Source organism: Salvelinus sp. IW2-2015, unplaced genomic scaffold, assembly GCF_002910315.2.
Source record: "Salvelinus sp. IW2-2015 unplaced genomic scaffold, ASM291031v2 Un_scaffold1745, whole genome shotgun sequence".
Classification (NCBI taxonomy): Eukaryota; Metazoa; Chordata; class Actinopteri; order Salmoniformes; family Salmonidae; genus Salvelinus; species Salvelinus sp. IW2-2015.
In genome coordinates, this window is record NW_019943127.1 from 130,365 (window position 1) to 147,790 (window position 17,426).

General features: G+C 45.6%; 2 protein-coding genes and 1 long non-coding RNA gene across 5 annotated transcripts in view; 1 reads left to right on the forward strand and 2 right to left on the reverse strand.

Moving 5' to 3' along the window:
• The window catches only part of LOC112071852 (cilia- and flagella-associated protein 95), a 20,274-nt gene extending 4,093 nt beyond the window's left edge, over positions 1–16,181 (reverse strand). The window contains exons 1-6 of one of the 3 annotated variants that reach the window (XM_024139277.2): positions 15,949–16,181; positions 15,113–15,287; positions 14,906–15,017; positions 14,510–14,643; positions 10,189–10,263; positions 3,821–3,881 (exon numbers count right to left, since the gene is read on the reverse strand). In XM_024139277.2, the coding sequence (XP_023995045.1) occupies positions 3,821–3,881; positions 10,189–10,263; positions 14,510–14,643; positions 14,906–15,017; positions 15,113–15,162 (432 nt within the window). In that variant the 5' untranslated portion in view covers positions 15,163–15,287; positions 15,949–16,181. Of the gene's footprint in view, positions 1–3,820; positions 3,882–10,188; positions 10,264–14,509; positions 14,644–14,905; positions 15,018–15,112; positions 15,461–15,948 lie in introns of those variants that run through there. The other 2 variants (XM_024139278.1, XM_024139279.1) reach the window with 2 other exon arrangements.
• Positions 1,285–1,587, reverse strand: LOC139024648 (uncharacterized). Its single transcript, XR_011475983.1, has 3 exons — positions 1,553–1,587; positions 1,400–1,478; positions 1,285–1,310 (listed from the first exon to the last, which is right to left on the reverse strand). It is a non-coding gene; the product is annotated as an uncharacterized lncRNA (long non-coding RNA).
• LOC112071851 (protein prenyltransferase alpha subunit repeat-containing protein 1) overlaps positions 15,565–17,426 on the forward strand; it is a 30,950-nt gene continuing 29,088 nt past the window's right edge. Inside the window, exon 1 of the mRNA XM_070439537.1 lies at positions 15,565–15,664. Within this exon, the coding sequence (XP_070295638.1) occupies positions 15,579–15,664 (86 nt within the window). The 5' untranslated portion in view covers positions 15,565–15,578. The remainder of the gene's footprint in view (positions 15,665–17,426) is intronic.

Below are 17,426 nucleotides of genomic sequence, written 5' to 3' on the forward strand. Positions count from 1 at the left end.
CAGCTCAGTTCCATCGTCATTTGGGGCAGTGTGCACATAGCCTGTCTTCTGCCGGTGAGAGCCAGGTCTGCCTACGGAGGCCCTCTCAATAGCAAGGCTTTTCTCACGTGGTCTGATCGTAGTCAAAGCTATTCATCATTTTGTGTCAGTTCACAGTGGGTCAGGTATTCTGCCACGTGTGTACTCTGTTAGGGCCAAAATAGCATGCTAGTTTGCTCGTGTTTTGTTGGATTCTTTCCAATGTGTCAAGTATGTATCTTTTGGTTTTCTCATGCTATTGCGTTGGGGTCTAAATTTGTGGGGGACCCCAAAGGGGGGCTGCTTAACGGGACTCGTTCGCGGTTCATCTGCTCTGTAGGTGATGGCGTTCGTTATGGAATGTTTGTGAATCGCTCCTTTTAAGGTGTTGTATAATTTAACGTCTCTTTTCTGGATTTTGATAAATAGGCGAGGTATGCGGCCTACTTCTGCTCTTGCATGCATTATTTGAGTGTTATGTTGTACACGGGGATATTTTTGCAGACTTCTGCAATGCAGTTCTCTCTTCTCTAAGTTACACAATCACTCATCACACTGCTTTTCTAATGCACAAGGAGACCACACACCGATTTGTGCACTCAAAACTTTTTATTTTAACGTGAACATATTCCAACTGTCGTTTTTTTTCCCCCGCAGCAGAGTATACAGTATAGACTTATACAGAGACAGTATAATGAGCACAGTGTCCACTGATGCACATTGGAAGAAGACAAGAAGAAGACACGGCAGGATGTGTTTTCTCTCAGTCTATCTCATGTCCAAGGTGTAGGCTAGGCGGGTCACAGCAAGCAGACCCCACACACACATGTGCTTACAGGTCAACGAACGGTTCAGATCCATGGGGGGGGGGGGGGATTCGACAGGAAGTTCACATTCATGTAAATAAAGGTACGTGTTAACAGGCTCCCACACACTCCATGCCTGCACCGCACACGCACACAACACACATGCTTTAGGTCAACAGAGGGTTTGTTTCCAGGTACGTACAGGTCAAACCCAGGAGGGAGGTAGTTCGCTCACGTTCAGCCTAACATCGTGTAATTCATAAGAACGTTTTAAGTTGAAGAGAGACCAGAGGTCGTTGGACTGTTATTAGTTGAATTATATGGTTTGTTTTTTCTGCCTCTGCTGAGAAGAAAACGAACACGAACGCTTTTGTTGAGAACTTAGAACATGAAGTAATAGGATGGGATGTAGAAATAACAACGAAAGACATGATACTGACAACCCTAACCCTGGGAGAATTACACATTATACATGACTGGACAACCCTACCCTGAGGACAGATTACACATTATGACCATTGACTGGAACAACCCTAACCCTGGGAGATACACATTTATACATAGACCTGGACAACCTAACCCTGGGAGATACACATTAATAATGACTGGACAACCCTAACCCTAGGAGATAAACATTATTAATGACTGGACACCCTGCTGGGAGATACACATTATAATGACTGGACAACCCTAACCCTGGAGATACACATTATAAATGACTGGACAACCCTCGCCCTGGGAGAATACACATTATAAATGACTGGACAAACCCTCGCCCTGGGAGATACACATTATAAATGACTGGACAACCCTCGCCCTGGGAAATACACATTATAAATGACTGGACAACCCTCGCCCTGGGAGATACACATATAAATGACTGGACAACCCTCGCCCTGGGATACACATTATAAATGACTGGACAATCTATCACTACTGACCCTGTGGAATACACATTATACATGACTGGACAACCCTCGCCTGGGAAATACACATTAAATGACTGGACAACCCTCGCCCTGGAAATGACCATGTATAATGACTGGACAACCCTCGCCCTGGGAGATGGGAGGGAAACACCAGGAGATGCATATTATAAACCTCAGAGAGACACCAGATGCTAAAGACTGAACTGAACACTGAGGGATGCAACACCAATACTGAGCACAGCGGTGTATCCATTTCCACTGACACCACTCCAATGAAACACTGTTGTTGGAAAACAAACGTTGGGGCATGCAATACTTGCTTTATTCATGTAAAAATGACAAAACAGCAATAGCTCGAGGTGAAGAAAGAGAAATACTGAGGTAAAAAGTTGCTACATAAAGTGCTGTAGTGAGAAAAATAGTCTTGGTCAGTGAGAACAGGTTAAGGAGGCCATGCTGTGGTGGTTCCCCAGGGAGGTGTGAGGTTCTAGGGGCAGATGGGGTTGGATGGCTGAGCCTGGGCCCTGGATGTGGCTCCCAGGGTACCATAGACCCCGCTCTCATCCTGCCAGGTGTTCCTGCCCCCGCGACGGTAGTCGGCGGTGTCTGTGAACTGGGACTGGGGCTTCCTGTAGTCAGGAATGCTGTCTGCTGCTAGGCCCTTCTGTGTCTCTGGAGGGGAGACACAATTGTGGATGTAGATGCTGCTTTTTCACAGGATCAAGGCTTTAAGCCAGGCACCGGTGTAACCCTGGGGTTAGGCCAGACACGGTGTAAAACCCTGGGGTTAGGCCAGGCACGGTGTAAAACCCTGGGGTTAGGCCAGGCACCGCGTGTAAACCTGGGGTTAGGCCAGGCACCGGTGTAAGCCTGGGGTTAGGCCAGGCACCGGTGTAAAGCCCTGGGGTTAGGCCAGGCACCGGTGTAACCCTGGGGTTAGGCCAGGCACCGGTGTAAAACCCTGGGGTTAGGCCAGACACCGGTGTAACCCTGGGGCTAGGCACCGTGTAATACCTGGGTTAGGCCAGGCACCGCGTGTAAAGCGCTGGGGTTAGGCCAGGCACCGGTGTAAAGCCCTGGGGTTAGGCCAGGCACCGGTGTAAAGCCCTGGGGTTAGGCCAGGCACCGGTGTAAAGCCCTCGGGTGTAAATATGACAAGGGGTTTGAGTCTATCACTAGTTCTTTGCTCAAGACAAAGAGTTGTGGAAATGTTGTACTTTGATCGCAAACTAGCTTAATGTGGGTCTACAACATGGTTCTATGCAGTGACATTTATCGAAGCTTAAAACATCTACTTTGAAAAAGTTTCAGATTTGGTCCCTTTTCAAATTATTGCCAAGATTCTTGAACAGCAGTATAGTCTTCTAAGAACAGGTAGCCAACCTCAGCAATAGGTGGACATTGATAACAGAAATCTGCACACACATGTCCTCAAATGTATTCATCTCAACAAAAAAAGTTCACAAAAGTTTACAAAATAGGGGAATCAGAAATCCACACAACAATCTCTCCACATGGGAAACCTATTGCACTATAATCCATACTTTGTTTTTATTTCCTGTTAAAAATGAGAAGTTAAAAAAATAATAATGGAATGAAAAGTTGAATATGAAACGTATGCAGCTCCCTGCAGGGTAAGCCCAGAGCTCAGAATCCTAGAGACTAGTCCTCCTGTAGAGCATTAGACACTATATTACACATCTGGGAACAGTTATACGGAGGAAAAAATAAAACCACACATTAAACACTAGAAACTTGCCACTGCTGACAGAGCAGCCTATCACAAGTGCTTCTGGAACGGCCAAATGATGACACATGACATAGCAGAAACACTCAAAATGTAAGCACTAATGTTACGGCTAATAAAATTCTATACATGACGGTACATGAAKATGTATATTTCATCACATGGTTGATGTGTGTCAGATGAGAGGAAACAGTATGTACTGAGGAGGAGAAGCAAGGAATAGTAATTGAATAATAAAGCAGAAGACTATGAAATGGTGATATCCGTTTGAAAAGGTGTTTTGAGGTTTGAACGGGGTTATGTTTGACACTCAAACTCACCGCRTCTTTGCTGGAGTCCCATGGGGGCAGGTAATCCACTGCATATGTGGAGTCCAACTTCCTGGAATCGGAGACAGACACTTTTAAACAGGTTTGACYGTGCAGAGTGAATGACTCACTGCATCATACAGTACGAGCATACCATCCACCGCTTCCGAGCATATTACTCGGCAATGCCCAGTCTCTATACAACAAGGTGGATGAAATTAGGGCACGAGTTGCCTTCCAGAGAGACATCAGAGATTGTAACAGATTGTAACACGGAAACATCGCTCACTCAGGATATGTTGTCAGAGTCGGTACAGCCACCGGGTTTCTTCATGCATCGCGCCAACAGAAACAAACATCTCTCTGGTAAGAAGAAGGGCGAGGGTGTATGCCTCATGATTAACGACTCATGGTGTAATCACAACAACATACAGGAACTCAAGTCCTTTTGTTCACCTGAACTAAAATTCCTTACAAACAAATGCCGACKGCATTATCTTCCAAGAGAATTCTCTTCGATTGTAGTCACAGTATATCCCCCCCAAGCAGAAACCTTGACGGCCCTGAAAGAACTTCATTGGACTCTATGTAAACTGAAAACCTTATATCCTGAGGCTGCATTTATTGTAGCTGGGGATTTTAACAAAGCTAATTTGAGAACAAGGTTACCTAAATTCTACCAGCACATTGATTGTTATACCCGCTCGGGCAAAACATTGGACGACTGCTACTCTAACTTCCGCGATGCATACAAGGCCTTCCCCCGCCCTCCCTTCGGCAAATCTGACCATGACTCCATCTTGTTGCTCCCATCCTATAGGCAGAAACTAAAACAGGTCGRGCTCGTGCTTAGGTCTATCCAACGCTGGTCTGACCAATCAGATTCCACGCTTCAAGATTGTTTCGATCACGTGGACTGGGATATGTTCCGGGTAGCCTCAGACAATAACATCGATGTAAACGCTGAGTAAGTTTATTAGGAAGTGCATTGGAGATGTTGTACCCACTGTAACTATTAAAACCTTCCCTAACCAGAAACTGTGAAAGCACGAACCACCGCATTTAATCATGGCAAGGCAACTAGAAACATGACCGAATACAAACAGTCTAGCTATTCCCTCCGCAATGCAATCAAACAAGCAAAGCGTCTGTATAGAGACAAAGTAGAGTCTACAGGGTCTACAGACAATCACGGATTACAAAAAGAAAACCAGCCCCGTCGCGGACATCGACGTCTCGCTCCCAGACAAATTTAACAACTTCTTTGCGCGCTTTTAGGACAATACAGTGCCACCGACACGGCCCGCTACCAAAGACTGTGGGCTCTCCTTCAATGTGGCCGACGTGAGTAAAACATTTAAARGTGTTAACCCTCGCAAGGCTGCCGGCTCAGACGGCATCCCTAGCCYCGTCCTCAGAGCATGCGCAGACCAGCTGGCTGGTGTGTTTATGGACATATTCAATCAATCCCTATCCCAGTCTGCTGTCCCAACATGCTTCAAGATGGCCACCATTGTTCCTGTTCCCAAGAAAGCTAAGGTAACAGAACTAAATGACTACCGCCCCGTAGCACTCACTTCTGTCATCATGAAGTGCTTTGAGAGACTAGTCAAGGATCATATCACCTCCAGCCTACCTGATACCCTATACTTTAATTCCTCCTGACAGAGCTGGTGTAACTGAGTCAGGTTTGTAGGCCTCCTTCCTTTCACACGCTTTGTCAGTTTTGCCACAAATTCTCTATAGGATTGAGGTACCAATACTTGACTTTGTTGTCCTTAAGCCATTTGAAGACCCATTTGCGACCAAGCTTTAACTTCCTGACTGATGTCTTGAGATGTTGCTTCAATATATCCACATCATTTCATTTCGTCATGATGCCATCTATTTTGTGAAGTGCACCAGTCCTCCTGCAGTCCTCCTGCAGGAAAGCACCCCACAACATGATGCTGCCACCCCGTGCTTCACGGTTGGGATGGTGTTCTTCGGCTTGCAAGCTCCCCTTTTTCTCCAAACATAATGATGGTCATTAAGGCCAAACAGTATTTTTGTTTCATCAGACCAGAGGTCTCCAAAAAGTACAATATTTGTCCCCATGTGCAGTTGCAAACCGTAGTCTGGCTTTATCATGGCGGTTTTGGAGCAGTGGCTTCTTCCTTGCTGAGCAGCCTTTTGATATAGGACTCGTTTTACTGTGGATATAGATACTTTTGTACAGTTTCCTCCTCTTCACAAGGTCCTTTGCTGTTGTTCTGGGATGGATTTGCACTTTAGCACCAAAGTACATTAATCTCTATGAGACAGAACATTTCTCCTTCCTGAGCGGTATGACGGCTGCATGGTCCTATGGTGTTATACTTGCGTACTATTGTTTGTACAGATGAACAAGGTACCTTCAGGCGTTTGGAAATTGCTCCAAGGATGAACCAGGCTTGTGGAGTTTTTTTCTTCTGAGGTCTTGGCTGATTTCTTTTGATTTTCCCATGATATCAAGCAAAGAGGCACTGAGTTTGAAGGTAGGCCTTGAAATATCCACAGGTACACCTCCAATTGACTCAAATGATATCAATTAGCCTATCAGAAGCTTCTAAAGCCATGACATCATTTTCTGGAATTTTCCAAGCTGTTTAAAGGACAGTCAACTTAGTGTATGTAAAGTTCTGACCCACTGAGTGGTGATACAGTGAATTATAAGTGAAATAATCTGTCTGTAAACAATTGTTGGAAAATTTACTTGTGTCACGCATAAAGTAGATGTCCTAACCGACTTGCCAAAACTATAGTTTGTTAACAAGAAATTTGTGGAGTGGTTGAAAATGAGTTTTAAGGACTCCAACCTAAGTGTATGTAAACTTCCGACTTCAACTGTATGTAAGAATGCTGTCTGTTCATTGACTACAGCTCAGCAGTCAACACCATAGTACCCTCCAAACTTATCATTAGGCTTGAGACCCTGGTCTTGACCCCGCCCTGTGCAACTGGGTCCTGGACTTTCTGACGGGCCGCCCCAGGTGGTGAAGGTAGGAAGCAACATCTCCACCCGCTGATCCTCAACACTGGGGCCCACATGGTGTGTTCTGAGCCTCTCCTGTCTCCCTGTTCACCCATGACCTCGGGGCCATGCACGCTCCAACTCAATCATCAAGTTTGCACACGACACTACAGTGGTAGGCTTGATTACCAACAACAACGAGACAGCCTACAGAGGAGGTGAGGGCCCTCGCAGTGTGGTGTCAGGAAATAACCTCTCACTTAACGTCAAGAAAACAAAGGAGATGATCGTGGACTTCAGGAAACAGCAGAGGGAGCAGAACCCCCCCCCCCATCCACATCGACGGGACAGTAGCGAGAAGGTGGAAAGTTAGTTCCTCGGCGTCACATCACGGACAAACTGAATGGTCCACCCACAGACAGCGTGGTGAAGAAGGCGCAACAGCGCCTCTTCAACCTCAGGAGGCTGAAGACAATTGGCTTGTCACCTAAAACCCTCACAAACTTCTAAAGCCCTAAACCGCAAGGCTCTCCAGAGGGTAGTGCGGTCTGCAAGGCATCACTGGGGCAAATTACCTGCCCTCCAGGACACCTACAGCACCCGATGTCACAGGATGGCCAAAAAGATCATCAAGGACACCCGAGCCACTGCCCGAGCCACTGCCTGAGCCACTGCCTGTTCACCCCGCTATCATCCAGAAGGCGAGGTCAGTACAGGTGCATCAAAGCTGGGACCGAGAGACTGAAAAACAGCTTCTATCTCAAGGCATCAGACTGTTAAACAGCCATCACTACATAGATGGGCTGCTGCCAACATAGACTACAATCACTGGCCTCTTTAATAAATTGATTTAATAATGCTATCACTAGTCACTTTAAATAATGCCACTTTAATAATGTTTACATATACATTACTCATCTCATATGTATATACTGTATTTTGGGTTGGCGCCCCCTTGGGTTGTGCCGTGGCGGAGATCATTGTGGGCTATACTCAGCCTTGTCTCAGGATGGTAGTTGGTGGTTAGAGATATCCTCTAGTGGTGTGGGGGCTGTGTTTTGGCAAAGTGGGTGGGGTTATATCCTGCCTGTTTGGCCCTGTCCGGGGGTATCATCGGATGGGGCCACAGTGTCTCCTGACCCCTCCTGTCTCAGCCTCCAGTATTTATGCTGCAGTAGTTCATGTGTTAGGGTCAGTCTGTTATATCTGGAGTATTTCTCCTGTCTTATCCGGTGTCCTGTGTGAATTTAAGTATGCTCTCTCTAGTTTCTCTTTCTTTCTTTCTCTCTCCCGGAGGACCTGAGCCCTAGGCCATGCCTCAGGACTACCTGGCATGATGACTCCTTGCTGTCCCAGTCCACCTGGCCGTGCTGCTGCTCCAGTTTCAACTGTTCTGCCTGCGGCTATGGAACCCTGACCTGTTCACGGACGTGCTACCTGTCCCAGACCTGCTGTTTTCAACTCTTTAGAGACAGCAGGAGCGGTAGAGATACTCTCAATGATCGGCTATGAAAAGCCAACTGACATTTACACCTGAGGTACTGACTTGTTGCACCCTCGACAACTACTGTGATTATTATTATTTGACCATGCTGGTCATTTATGAACATTTGAACATCCTGGCCATGTTCTGTTATAATCTCCAACCGGCAAAGCCAGAGAGGACTGACCACCCCTCATAGCCTGGTTCCTCTCTAGGTTTCTTCCTAGGTTTTGGCCTTTCTACTGAGTTTTTCCTAGCCACCGTGCTTCTACACCTGCATTGCTTGCTGTTTGGGGTTTTAGGCTGGGTTTCTGTACAGCACTTTGAGATATCAGCTGATGTAAGAAGGGCTATATCAATATATTTGATTTGATTTTGATATTTTATACCATCTATTGCATCTTGCCTATGCCGCATGYCCATCGCGCATCCATTTATTTATATGTACATCTTCTTATTCCAGCCCCTTACATTGTGTGTATAAGGTAGTCGTTGTGAATTTGTTAGATTTACTTGTTAGATATTACTSRACTGTCGGAACTAGAAACAGTATTTCGCTACACTCGCATTAACATCTGCTAACCATGTGTATGTGAACAATAACATTTCATTTGATTGATATGATCTGATCTGATTTACATAATATTAGGTCTATAGCACAGGAAGTTGGTGTCACCTTAATTGGGGAGGACGGGCTCATGGCTGGAGCGGAATCAGTGGAAAGGTATCAGATACATCAAACACATGGTTTGATGCCATTTCATTTTCTCTGTTCCAGCCATTGTTATGAGCTGTCCTCCCCTCAGCAGTCTCCACCAGTCTACGGGTGCCCTCACAGGAACCTGAAAGAATCTACTGCTGAATAACTCTCTTTGGGCAAACCCCCAGAGGCAACCTCCCAGGCTCCAGTCAACATGGTGTTTATATTCACATCTGTTACATGTGCTGCATGATTAGGACCTGCCTGTTACTGATGCATCTTCTCTTTGTTGTTCTACTGTAAAGTCTATTCCGATTTGAAATMAACTATAAATCAAGTTTGATTTGATAAACACTGATTGTATTATTGTTTTATTTCTGCTTGCATTTTGTATTTTTTTGATGTGTGTATTTGCTGTCATTTATGTAATTCAGGACTCATCTGTAAAAGAGACATTGGTCTCAGTATGACTCCCTAATAAAATAAAGGTAAAATAAAATTGCCACTATGCCCAGACTGTTTGTGAATGGGAGATTTTATAGCCTACACTAAAAAAAATACAGACAGATGTTCATGAAAGGTCTCTTGGCATGACTCAAATGTTGTTAAGTGAATGTTGTGTTAAGTGTTGCCAAGCCTTCTAAAAGCGGGAGTGATGTGTGTGTGGGTGACTGGTGTGTGAGACACACTACAAATGTTGCTGTGAGCTGTAGCCCTAGCCTCCCACACAGTCAGGATCCACGACGACAGCAGGAATACATCACTGTTTCCACAGGCGCTCTCCATGTCTTTTGCAATTGTGTTTGAAAGTAATGTTCACTACAGGACTATTTGACCGGTTTATGTTGGAAACAAAGGGGTTCCACTGGAGRAAAAGTCAAGTGTTTTCTCCTGCCCTCTCAACAAAGGATGTTCAAAACCTCTCCAACTTTGCTTACAACACTGTTTTCTCAGCTGTTGTCATATTTTAATCTTGTCAATATCAACATTTGAGATTTTTGTTGTTGTTGTGTAAAATAATGTGATTATTCAACAAGGAGAATGGGGCCTCAACGACCAAACAGTCATATCGCCCTCTTTTGGCAGACAGTAGTAGCGACACCATTTGGAGTCGACAGTTCACCGTCCTCACTGTCCTCTAGTACAAGAGAAAACTGGTTACTAAGTGTGTGTCGAAGCAAGAAGAACAGAGAACAGCCTCTTACATCTTGTCATGCCCGGGGCGATGATGTGGCAGGATGCTATTGGTCACACCAGTCACATGTCCTGCTGTGTCTCTGCTGTAAAACAACACTGGATCAACACATTGTGTCCACCTAAATGTCCTTTTGTAAATCTCTGCACATAGCATACATAGCATCTCAATATTCTACTGCAACATCATGAATACACTGTATGTGTCTAGCACCGGAGGCTGGTGGCACCTTCATTTGGGAGGACAGGCTCGTGGTGATGGCTCGAGCGGAAAAGGTGGAATGGTATCAAAACCCATTCCATTCGCTCCGTTCCAGCCATTATTATGAGCCGTCCTCCCCTTAGCAGCCTCCACTGGTGTATAGCCTGTAACTGCATACATGTATATATGTTTGTGTGTTCAGTGTTATGTGTCTTTTCGGTACCAATCCTTTACCACACATGAAGTTCCCTCTCAGGAAACAAAAGTTATTTGAAATGAATTGAATAAAGAGTCTTTGAGTGTAAAAACAAGGTGCAGCCTTGCTATGAGTTTCCCCATGAAGGAGAAGAATGTGCTCCTGATTGGTCAGTGAGAATGTGCTCCTAATTGGTCAGTGAGAATGTGTTCCTAATTGGTCAGTGAGAATGTGCTCCTGATTGGTCAGTGAGAATGTGTTCCTGAATGGTCAGTGAGAATGTGCTCCTAATTGGTCAGTGAGAATGTGCTCCTGAATGGTCAGCGAGAATGTGTTCCTAATTGGTCAGTGAGAATGTGCTCCTGATTGGTCAGTGAGAATGCTCCTGATTGGTCAGTGAGAATGTGCTCCTAATTGGTCAGTGAGAAGTGCCCTAATTGGTCAGTGAGAATGTGCTCAGCAGTAGAATTTGCTACGATTGGTCAGTGGAATGTGCTCCTAATGGGCAGGGAGAATGTGATCTGAATGGTCAGTGAGAATGTGCTCTACATTGGTGCAGTGAGAATGTGCTCTGATTGGTCCGCGAGGAATGTGTTCCTGATTGGTCCGTGAGAATGTGCTCCTGAATTGGTGCAGTGAGGATGTGCTCCTAAATTGGTCAGATGAGAATGTGCTCCCTGAAGGGTAGCGAGAATGTCTCTGAATGGTCAGTGTAGATATGTGCTTCTGATTGGTCAATGAGAATGTGCTCCTGAATGTCAGTGAGAATGTGCTCTGAACATGGTTCAAGTGAGAATGTGCTCACTGGATTTGGTCAAATGAGAATGTGCTCCTCAATGGTCAGTGAGACATGTGCTCCTCAATGGTTCAGTGAGAATGTGCTTGATTGGTCAATGAGAATGTGCTCCTGTATGGTCAGTGAGAACGACAAAGTAGATTTAGCTTTTAGTGGCTTGTAATTTTTTGTGCTCTATAGCCAGCTACTGTAACCTGATGCATATGCTACAGTCCTCTTATACACAGCTACTGTACTGATGGCATATGCTACAGTCCTCCTATAGCAGCTACTGTACTGACGGACCATGCTACGTCTCCTATAGTCCAGCTATGTTACTGACGACTCATGCTACTTCAGCATACTTACTGGCACTATGCTCGTTAAGCCTACTGTACCTGACGGCAGGGTGGAAGGCGTGGGGCAGCTGGGCGGAGATATGGTTCGCTCTGCGGGGGGGGATAGTATCTGGTTCTGTGCGGGTATGGGTTGTGCGAGGAGGGGGGAGGGAGGGCTCGGTGGGGTGGTGGCGGTGGGGGCCACGGAGGTATGTGTATAGGGGTTCGGGTGGGAGGCCGCGGCGCGTAGGAGGGGTGTGAGTGGGGGGCGGAGGGTTAGCGGCATGGTGGTGGGGATGCGCGATGGGAGTAGGTGGGAGTGGGGCTGTGGCGTTGCGCGTATTGTGAAGCGGGATGGTGGGGGTGATGTATCGGGTAGGGGGGGCGTACGGAGAGCTACGTGGTGCAGGGAGTAAGCGCGTGGGCTTGGGTGGGGAGTGGTGGGGTGGCGCGCGCTGGGTGGGGGATGAGGGGTGGGTACACGGGGGCGGCTTGAGAGACTGGGCGTGTTCGCGCCTCTGGTCCTCATCGGGACGCGTGGTCGGCGTAGTGGTCTAGGAGGAATGTCGAATGGTGGCGTAGGTACATGGTAGCATGGCTATAGGAGGATGTAGAATAGTGCGGTCAGGTACAAGTAGCTGGCTATGCGGGAGGGGGGCGGGAGGACTGGGACTGGTAGGCATAGTGCCGTCAGGTACAGGCTAGCGCTGGGCTATTAGGAGTAGCTGTGCTGGTGCGTCAGGTAAGTGCTGGCTATAGGACGAGAAATCGCTAGAGTGTGTAGACCTATGGTAGAATAAGTGGCATCAGGTACAGGTAGCTGGCTATAGTGATGGGTGTTGTATCTGGAATGGTACTGTGTTTATATGCAGCGGCAAGCTATAGTTGCCCTCAGGTACAGTCGCTGGGATTGAGGGGAGCGGTGGCGGGGACCTCAACTATTGCTACAGTCCTCCTATAGCCAGCTACTGTACCTGACGGCACATGCCTACAGTCCTCCTATAGCCAGCTACTGTACCTGATGGCAATATGCTACAGTCCTCCTATACCAGCTACTGTAATGACGGGCACTATGCTACAGTCCTCCTATAGCCAGCTACTGTACCTGACGGCACTATGCTACAGTCCTCCTATAGCCAGCTACTGAACCTGATGGCACTATGCTACAGTCCTCCTATAGCCAGCTACTGTACCTGACGGCACTATGCTACAGTCCTCCTATAGCCAGCTACTGTACCTGACGGCACTATGCTACAGTCCTCCTATAGCCAGCTACTGTACCTGACGGCACTATGCTACAGTCCTCCTATAGCCAGCTACTGTACCTGACGGCACCTATGCTACAGTCCTCCTATAGCCAGCTACTGTACCTGACGGCACATGCTACAGTTCCTATAGCCAGCTACTGTACCTGACGGCACTATGCTACAGTCCTCCTATAGCCAGCTACTGTACCTGACGGTACTATGCTACAGTCCTCCTATGCCAGCTACTGTACCTGACGGCACCATGCTACAGTCCTTCCTATAGCCAGCTACTGTACCTGAAGGCACTATGCTACAGTCCTCCTATAGCCAGCTACTGTACCTAATGGCACTATGCTACAGTACTCCTATAGTCGGCTACTGTACCTGACGGCACCATGCTACAGTTCCTCTATAGCAGCTACTGTACCTGAATGGCACTATGCTACAGTCCTCCTATAGCCAGCTACTGTACCTAATGGCACTATGCTACAGTCCTCCTATAGCCAGCTACTGTACCAGACGGCACTATGCTACAGTCTCCTATAGCCAGCTACTGTACCCTGAATGCACTATGCTACAGTCCTCCTACATAGCCAGCTACTGTACCTAATGGCACTATGTTACAGTTCTCCTATAGCAGCTACTGTACCTGATGCACTATGCTACAGTCCTCCTATAGCAGCTACTGTACCTGATGGCACTATTCTACAGTCCTCCTATAGCCAGCTACTGTACCTGACGGCACCATGCTACAGTCTCCTATAGCAGCTACTGTACCTGACGGCACTATGCTACAGTCCTCCTATAGCAGCTCTGTACTGACGCACTATGCTACAGTCTCCTAGTCAGTACTGTACCTGACGGCACCATGCTACAGTCCTCCTATACCATACTGTACCTGAGGCACTATGCTAAGTCCTCTATAGCAGCTACTGTCCTGACGGCACTATGCTACAGTCCTCCTATAGCCAGCTACTGTACACTGACGGCACTATGCTACAGTCCTCCTATAGCCAGCTACTGTACCTGACGCACTATGCTACGTCCTCCTATAGCCAGCTACTGTACCTGACGACTATGCTACAGTCGTCCTATAGCCAGCTACTGTACCTGACGGCACCATGCTACAGTCCTCCTATAGCCAGCTACTGTACCTGACGGCACTATGCTACAGTCCTCCTATAGCCAGCTACTGTAACTATGGCACTATGCTACAAGTCCTCATAGCAGCTACTGTACCTGAAGCACATGCTACAGTCCTCCTATAGCAGCTACTGTACCTGAGCACTATGCTACAGTCTCCTATAGCCAGCTACTGTACCTATGCACTATGCTACAGTCCTCCTATAAGCCAGCTACTGTACCTGATGGCACTATGCTACAGTTCCTATAGCCAGCTACTGTACCTGAGGCACTATGCTACAGTCCTCCTATAGCAGCTACTGTACCAATGGCACTATGCTTACAGTCCTCCTATAGCCAGCTTCTGTACCTGACGCACTATGCTACAGTCCTCCTATAGCCAGCTACTGTACCTAATGGCACCATGCTACAGTTCTACAGTTACAACCTACCTGACTGTACGTTTGTCAAAGTCTGCAGACTGGAAGTGGCCAGCCTCTACCATAGACTTGAGAATCTTCTTGGGCTCATAATCTCTCTTCAGTAGATACTGTGACATTTGGGTTTCTGTACTGGTGCTCCAATCCTGGAGGTTAAACAGAATAGAACTCTTAGAATATATTGTTTTTTTTCCCCCAAAGGGAACTTCGGTAAGGAGTAGATTATGTTACAGCAGCAGCAGCAACAACAACAACAACAACAACAACAACAACAACAACAACAACAACAACAACAACAAAATATATATATATTTTTTAAAGGCCAACTGATACATGAACAATCAAGATCAAATAAAAAACCTTGATATATAATGTCCTATTGTTTCACAAAGAAGAGGTATTGCTCACAGCATCCATGTAGGTTCCAAAGTGTTTGTAGGTAGATTTGCTGAGTTTCTTCTTTCCATCTGGACAACGAGTGAAGTCATAGTCTTTGGGTTCGGCCTCTCTGTTTTTATGCCTAGATGGAAATAATATGTACATCATTCATGTGATCTGCAGATGGCTGTGATGTTGAGAGATATTTTAGAATGAATAGTTGGCTAGTCTACWTACCAATTGGAAATAAGAGTTGGTCTGCTGTAATACATCTTGGTATCAGACATGGTGACTGAGTTTGAAGACTGAACCGTGATTCACCAATAAAACTTCCACTGAACTGAAGGAAGCCTTTTGCACTCAGGATACTCAGCTAGCAAAATTAAGAGGCTTCCAAATTCCATTCCAATTACTGTGACGTCATAGAACGGGACCGTTAAAGCAAAGATTAGAACGTGAGTAACATTCCATAGCAGTAAAATAGCATAGTCCCGCAAATTGTATGAAACGAACTAATTCGTTAATTACTGTGGACTATAAAAACATTGTAGCCGGTGTGGCGTTTCAATTTTTACAAATGTTGCAACAACGTTACCATGGTGAAACCTGTTTTACACATGCGCACTTTGCCTAGCCAAGTGTGTTCATTTTTAATGACCCGGATGAAATTGAGATAATCCGTTGACGTCATCAGTGTACAAAAATGGCAGAGACGGAGAATGAGGTGGAGGTATTGGTTCAGAGAGTTGTAAAAGATATAAATAACGCCTTCAAGAGAAACCCCAATATGTACGTATATCCACTTTATCGAAGATAAACTAGCTACACTATAACATCAAATTAATCATTGCGTGGTGTGCTAACAAGCTATATCATTACATTAGCTAGCTAACGTTAGTCATCACAGATTGTTGGTCAGCTAACGTTAACTAGCTAGCAGGATAAAAGGCTAGCCAGGGCAGTATAGGCTTGCAAAAATAGCAAGGTAGATAGCTAGTGTCTATGCTTACATTGAGCCACAAATCGCTGAGGAAACATATTTGACTTTGCTGCTGAATTTGTTTGCCACTTACCTAGTTAGCTATCTACAGTAGTTATTCATTAGCCAAATAATGTTAGCTAGGCTATTGGCTATCTAGTTTGATTAGCAGAAACGGATAACACAGCCTTGTTGTTATTCCTATTTCTGGAACGGTATGCACAAATCATGTGATCAGAAAGCGCTTTTCACCACATACAAGTAACTTAACCAGTCAGCCAAATAATGTTGGAAGAGTCACACCTTCCTCGGCTTGCGACTCTTAACATGCCATGTCATAGCAAGGTAGCTATGTCAGGGTGTCCCAAACTCAGTTCTGTCAATACTTGGGAACAMATTTCCAGAATCTAAATCACTTGGAGCTGATTTCGTGGTGTTTTTAGTCTTATGTCCAACAATGGGTGAAAAAAATTATTTAAAAAATACTAACATATACATTTTATTTTCTTCGCTCAGAAAACTTGGGGGACAATGAAATCACCTGCTGGCCACCAGTTGGGGAACCCAGATGTAGAGTGTAGAATAGAACTGGAATGTAACTAGCTTCTGTGTAGAAGCGTCCTTGACTGAGTGTTCTAAATTAGAACTGGCCTACATTCTCATTTCAGAACAGGGTGTGAATGCTTTTACTTAGATGCTGAGTATCCCAGATCTTTTCTTTCATTTGTGTTTGAGTTTTGACCGCCGGCTCAGAGCTCATTATATCAAGCCTATACACATATTTAAAAGAGAGAGAATGCTGCTGACCTGTATGCGGCACAACGGAATGTGGAGAAAGAACTTTTCATTTAATGGACAGTTCAGTTAGATTATCCAGACCCTGGCTGTGACGCTATTCAATTCAWGGGGCTTTATTTGAATGAGAAACATATGTTAACATTGCCAAAGCAAGTAAAATAGATAATAAACAATCAAAATGAACAGTAAACATTACACAAGTTCCTTAAGAATAAAGACATTTCAGGTGTCATATTATATCTATATACAGTGTTGTAGCTATGTGCAAATAATTAAAGTACAAAAAGGAAAATAAATAAATATGGGTTGTATTTATAATAAGCTCCCGAGTGGCACAGTGGCCTAAGGAACTGCATCAGTGCTAGAGGCTCCACTACAGACCCGTGTTCYATTCCAGGCTGTATCACAGCTGGCCGTGATTGGTAGTCCCATAGGGCGGCGCACAATTGACCRAGCGTCGTCCAGTTAGGGTTTGGCWYGGGTAGGCTGTCATTGTAAATAATATTTTTTTCTTAACTGACTTGACTAGTTAAATATACATAAACAATMGTGTTTGTTCTTCACTGTTTGCCCTTTTGTGGCAACGGGTCACAAATCTTGCTGCTGTGATGGCACACTGTGATATTTCACCAAATAGATATGGGAGTTTTATCAAAATTGGGTTTGTTTTCTAATTCTTTGTGGGTCTGTGTAATCTGAGGGGAAATATGCGTCTTTAATATGGTCATGCATTTGGCAGGAGGTTAGGAAGTGCAGCTCAGTTTACACTTCATT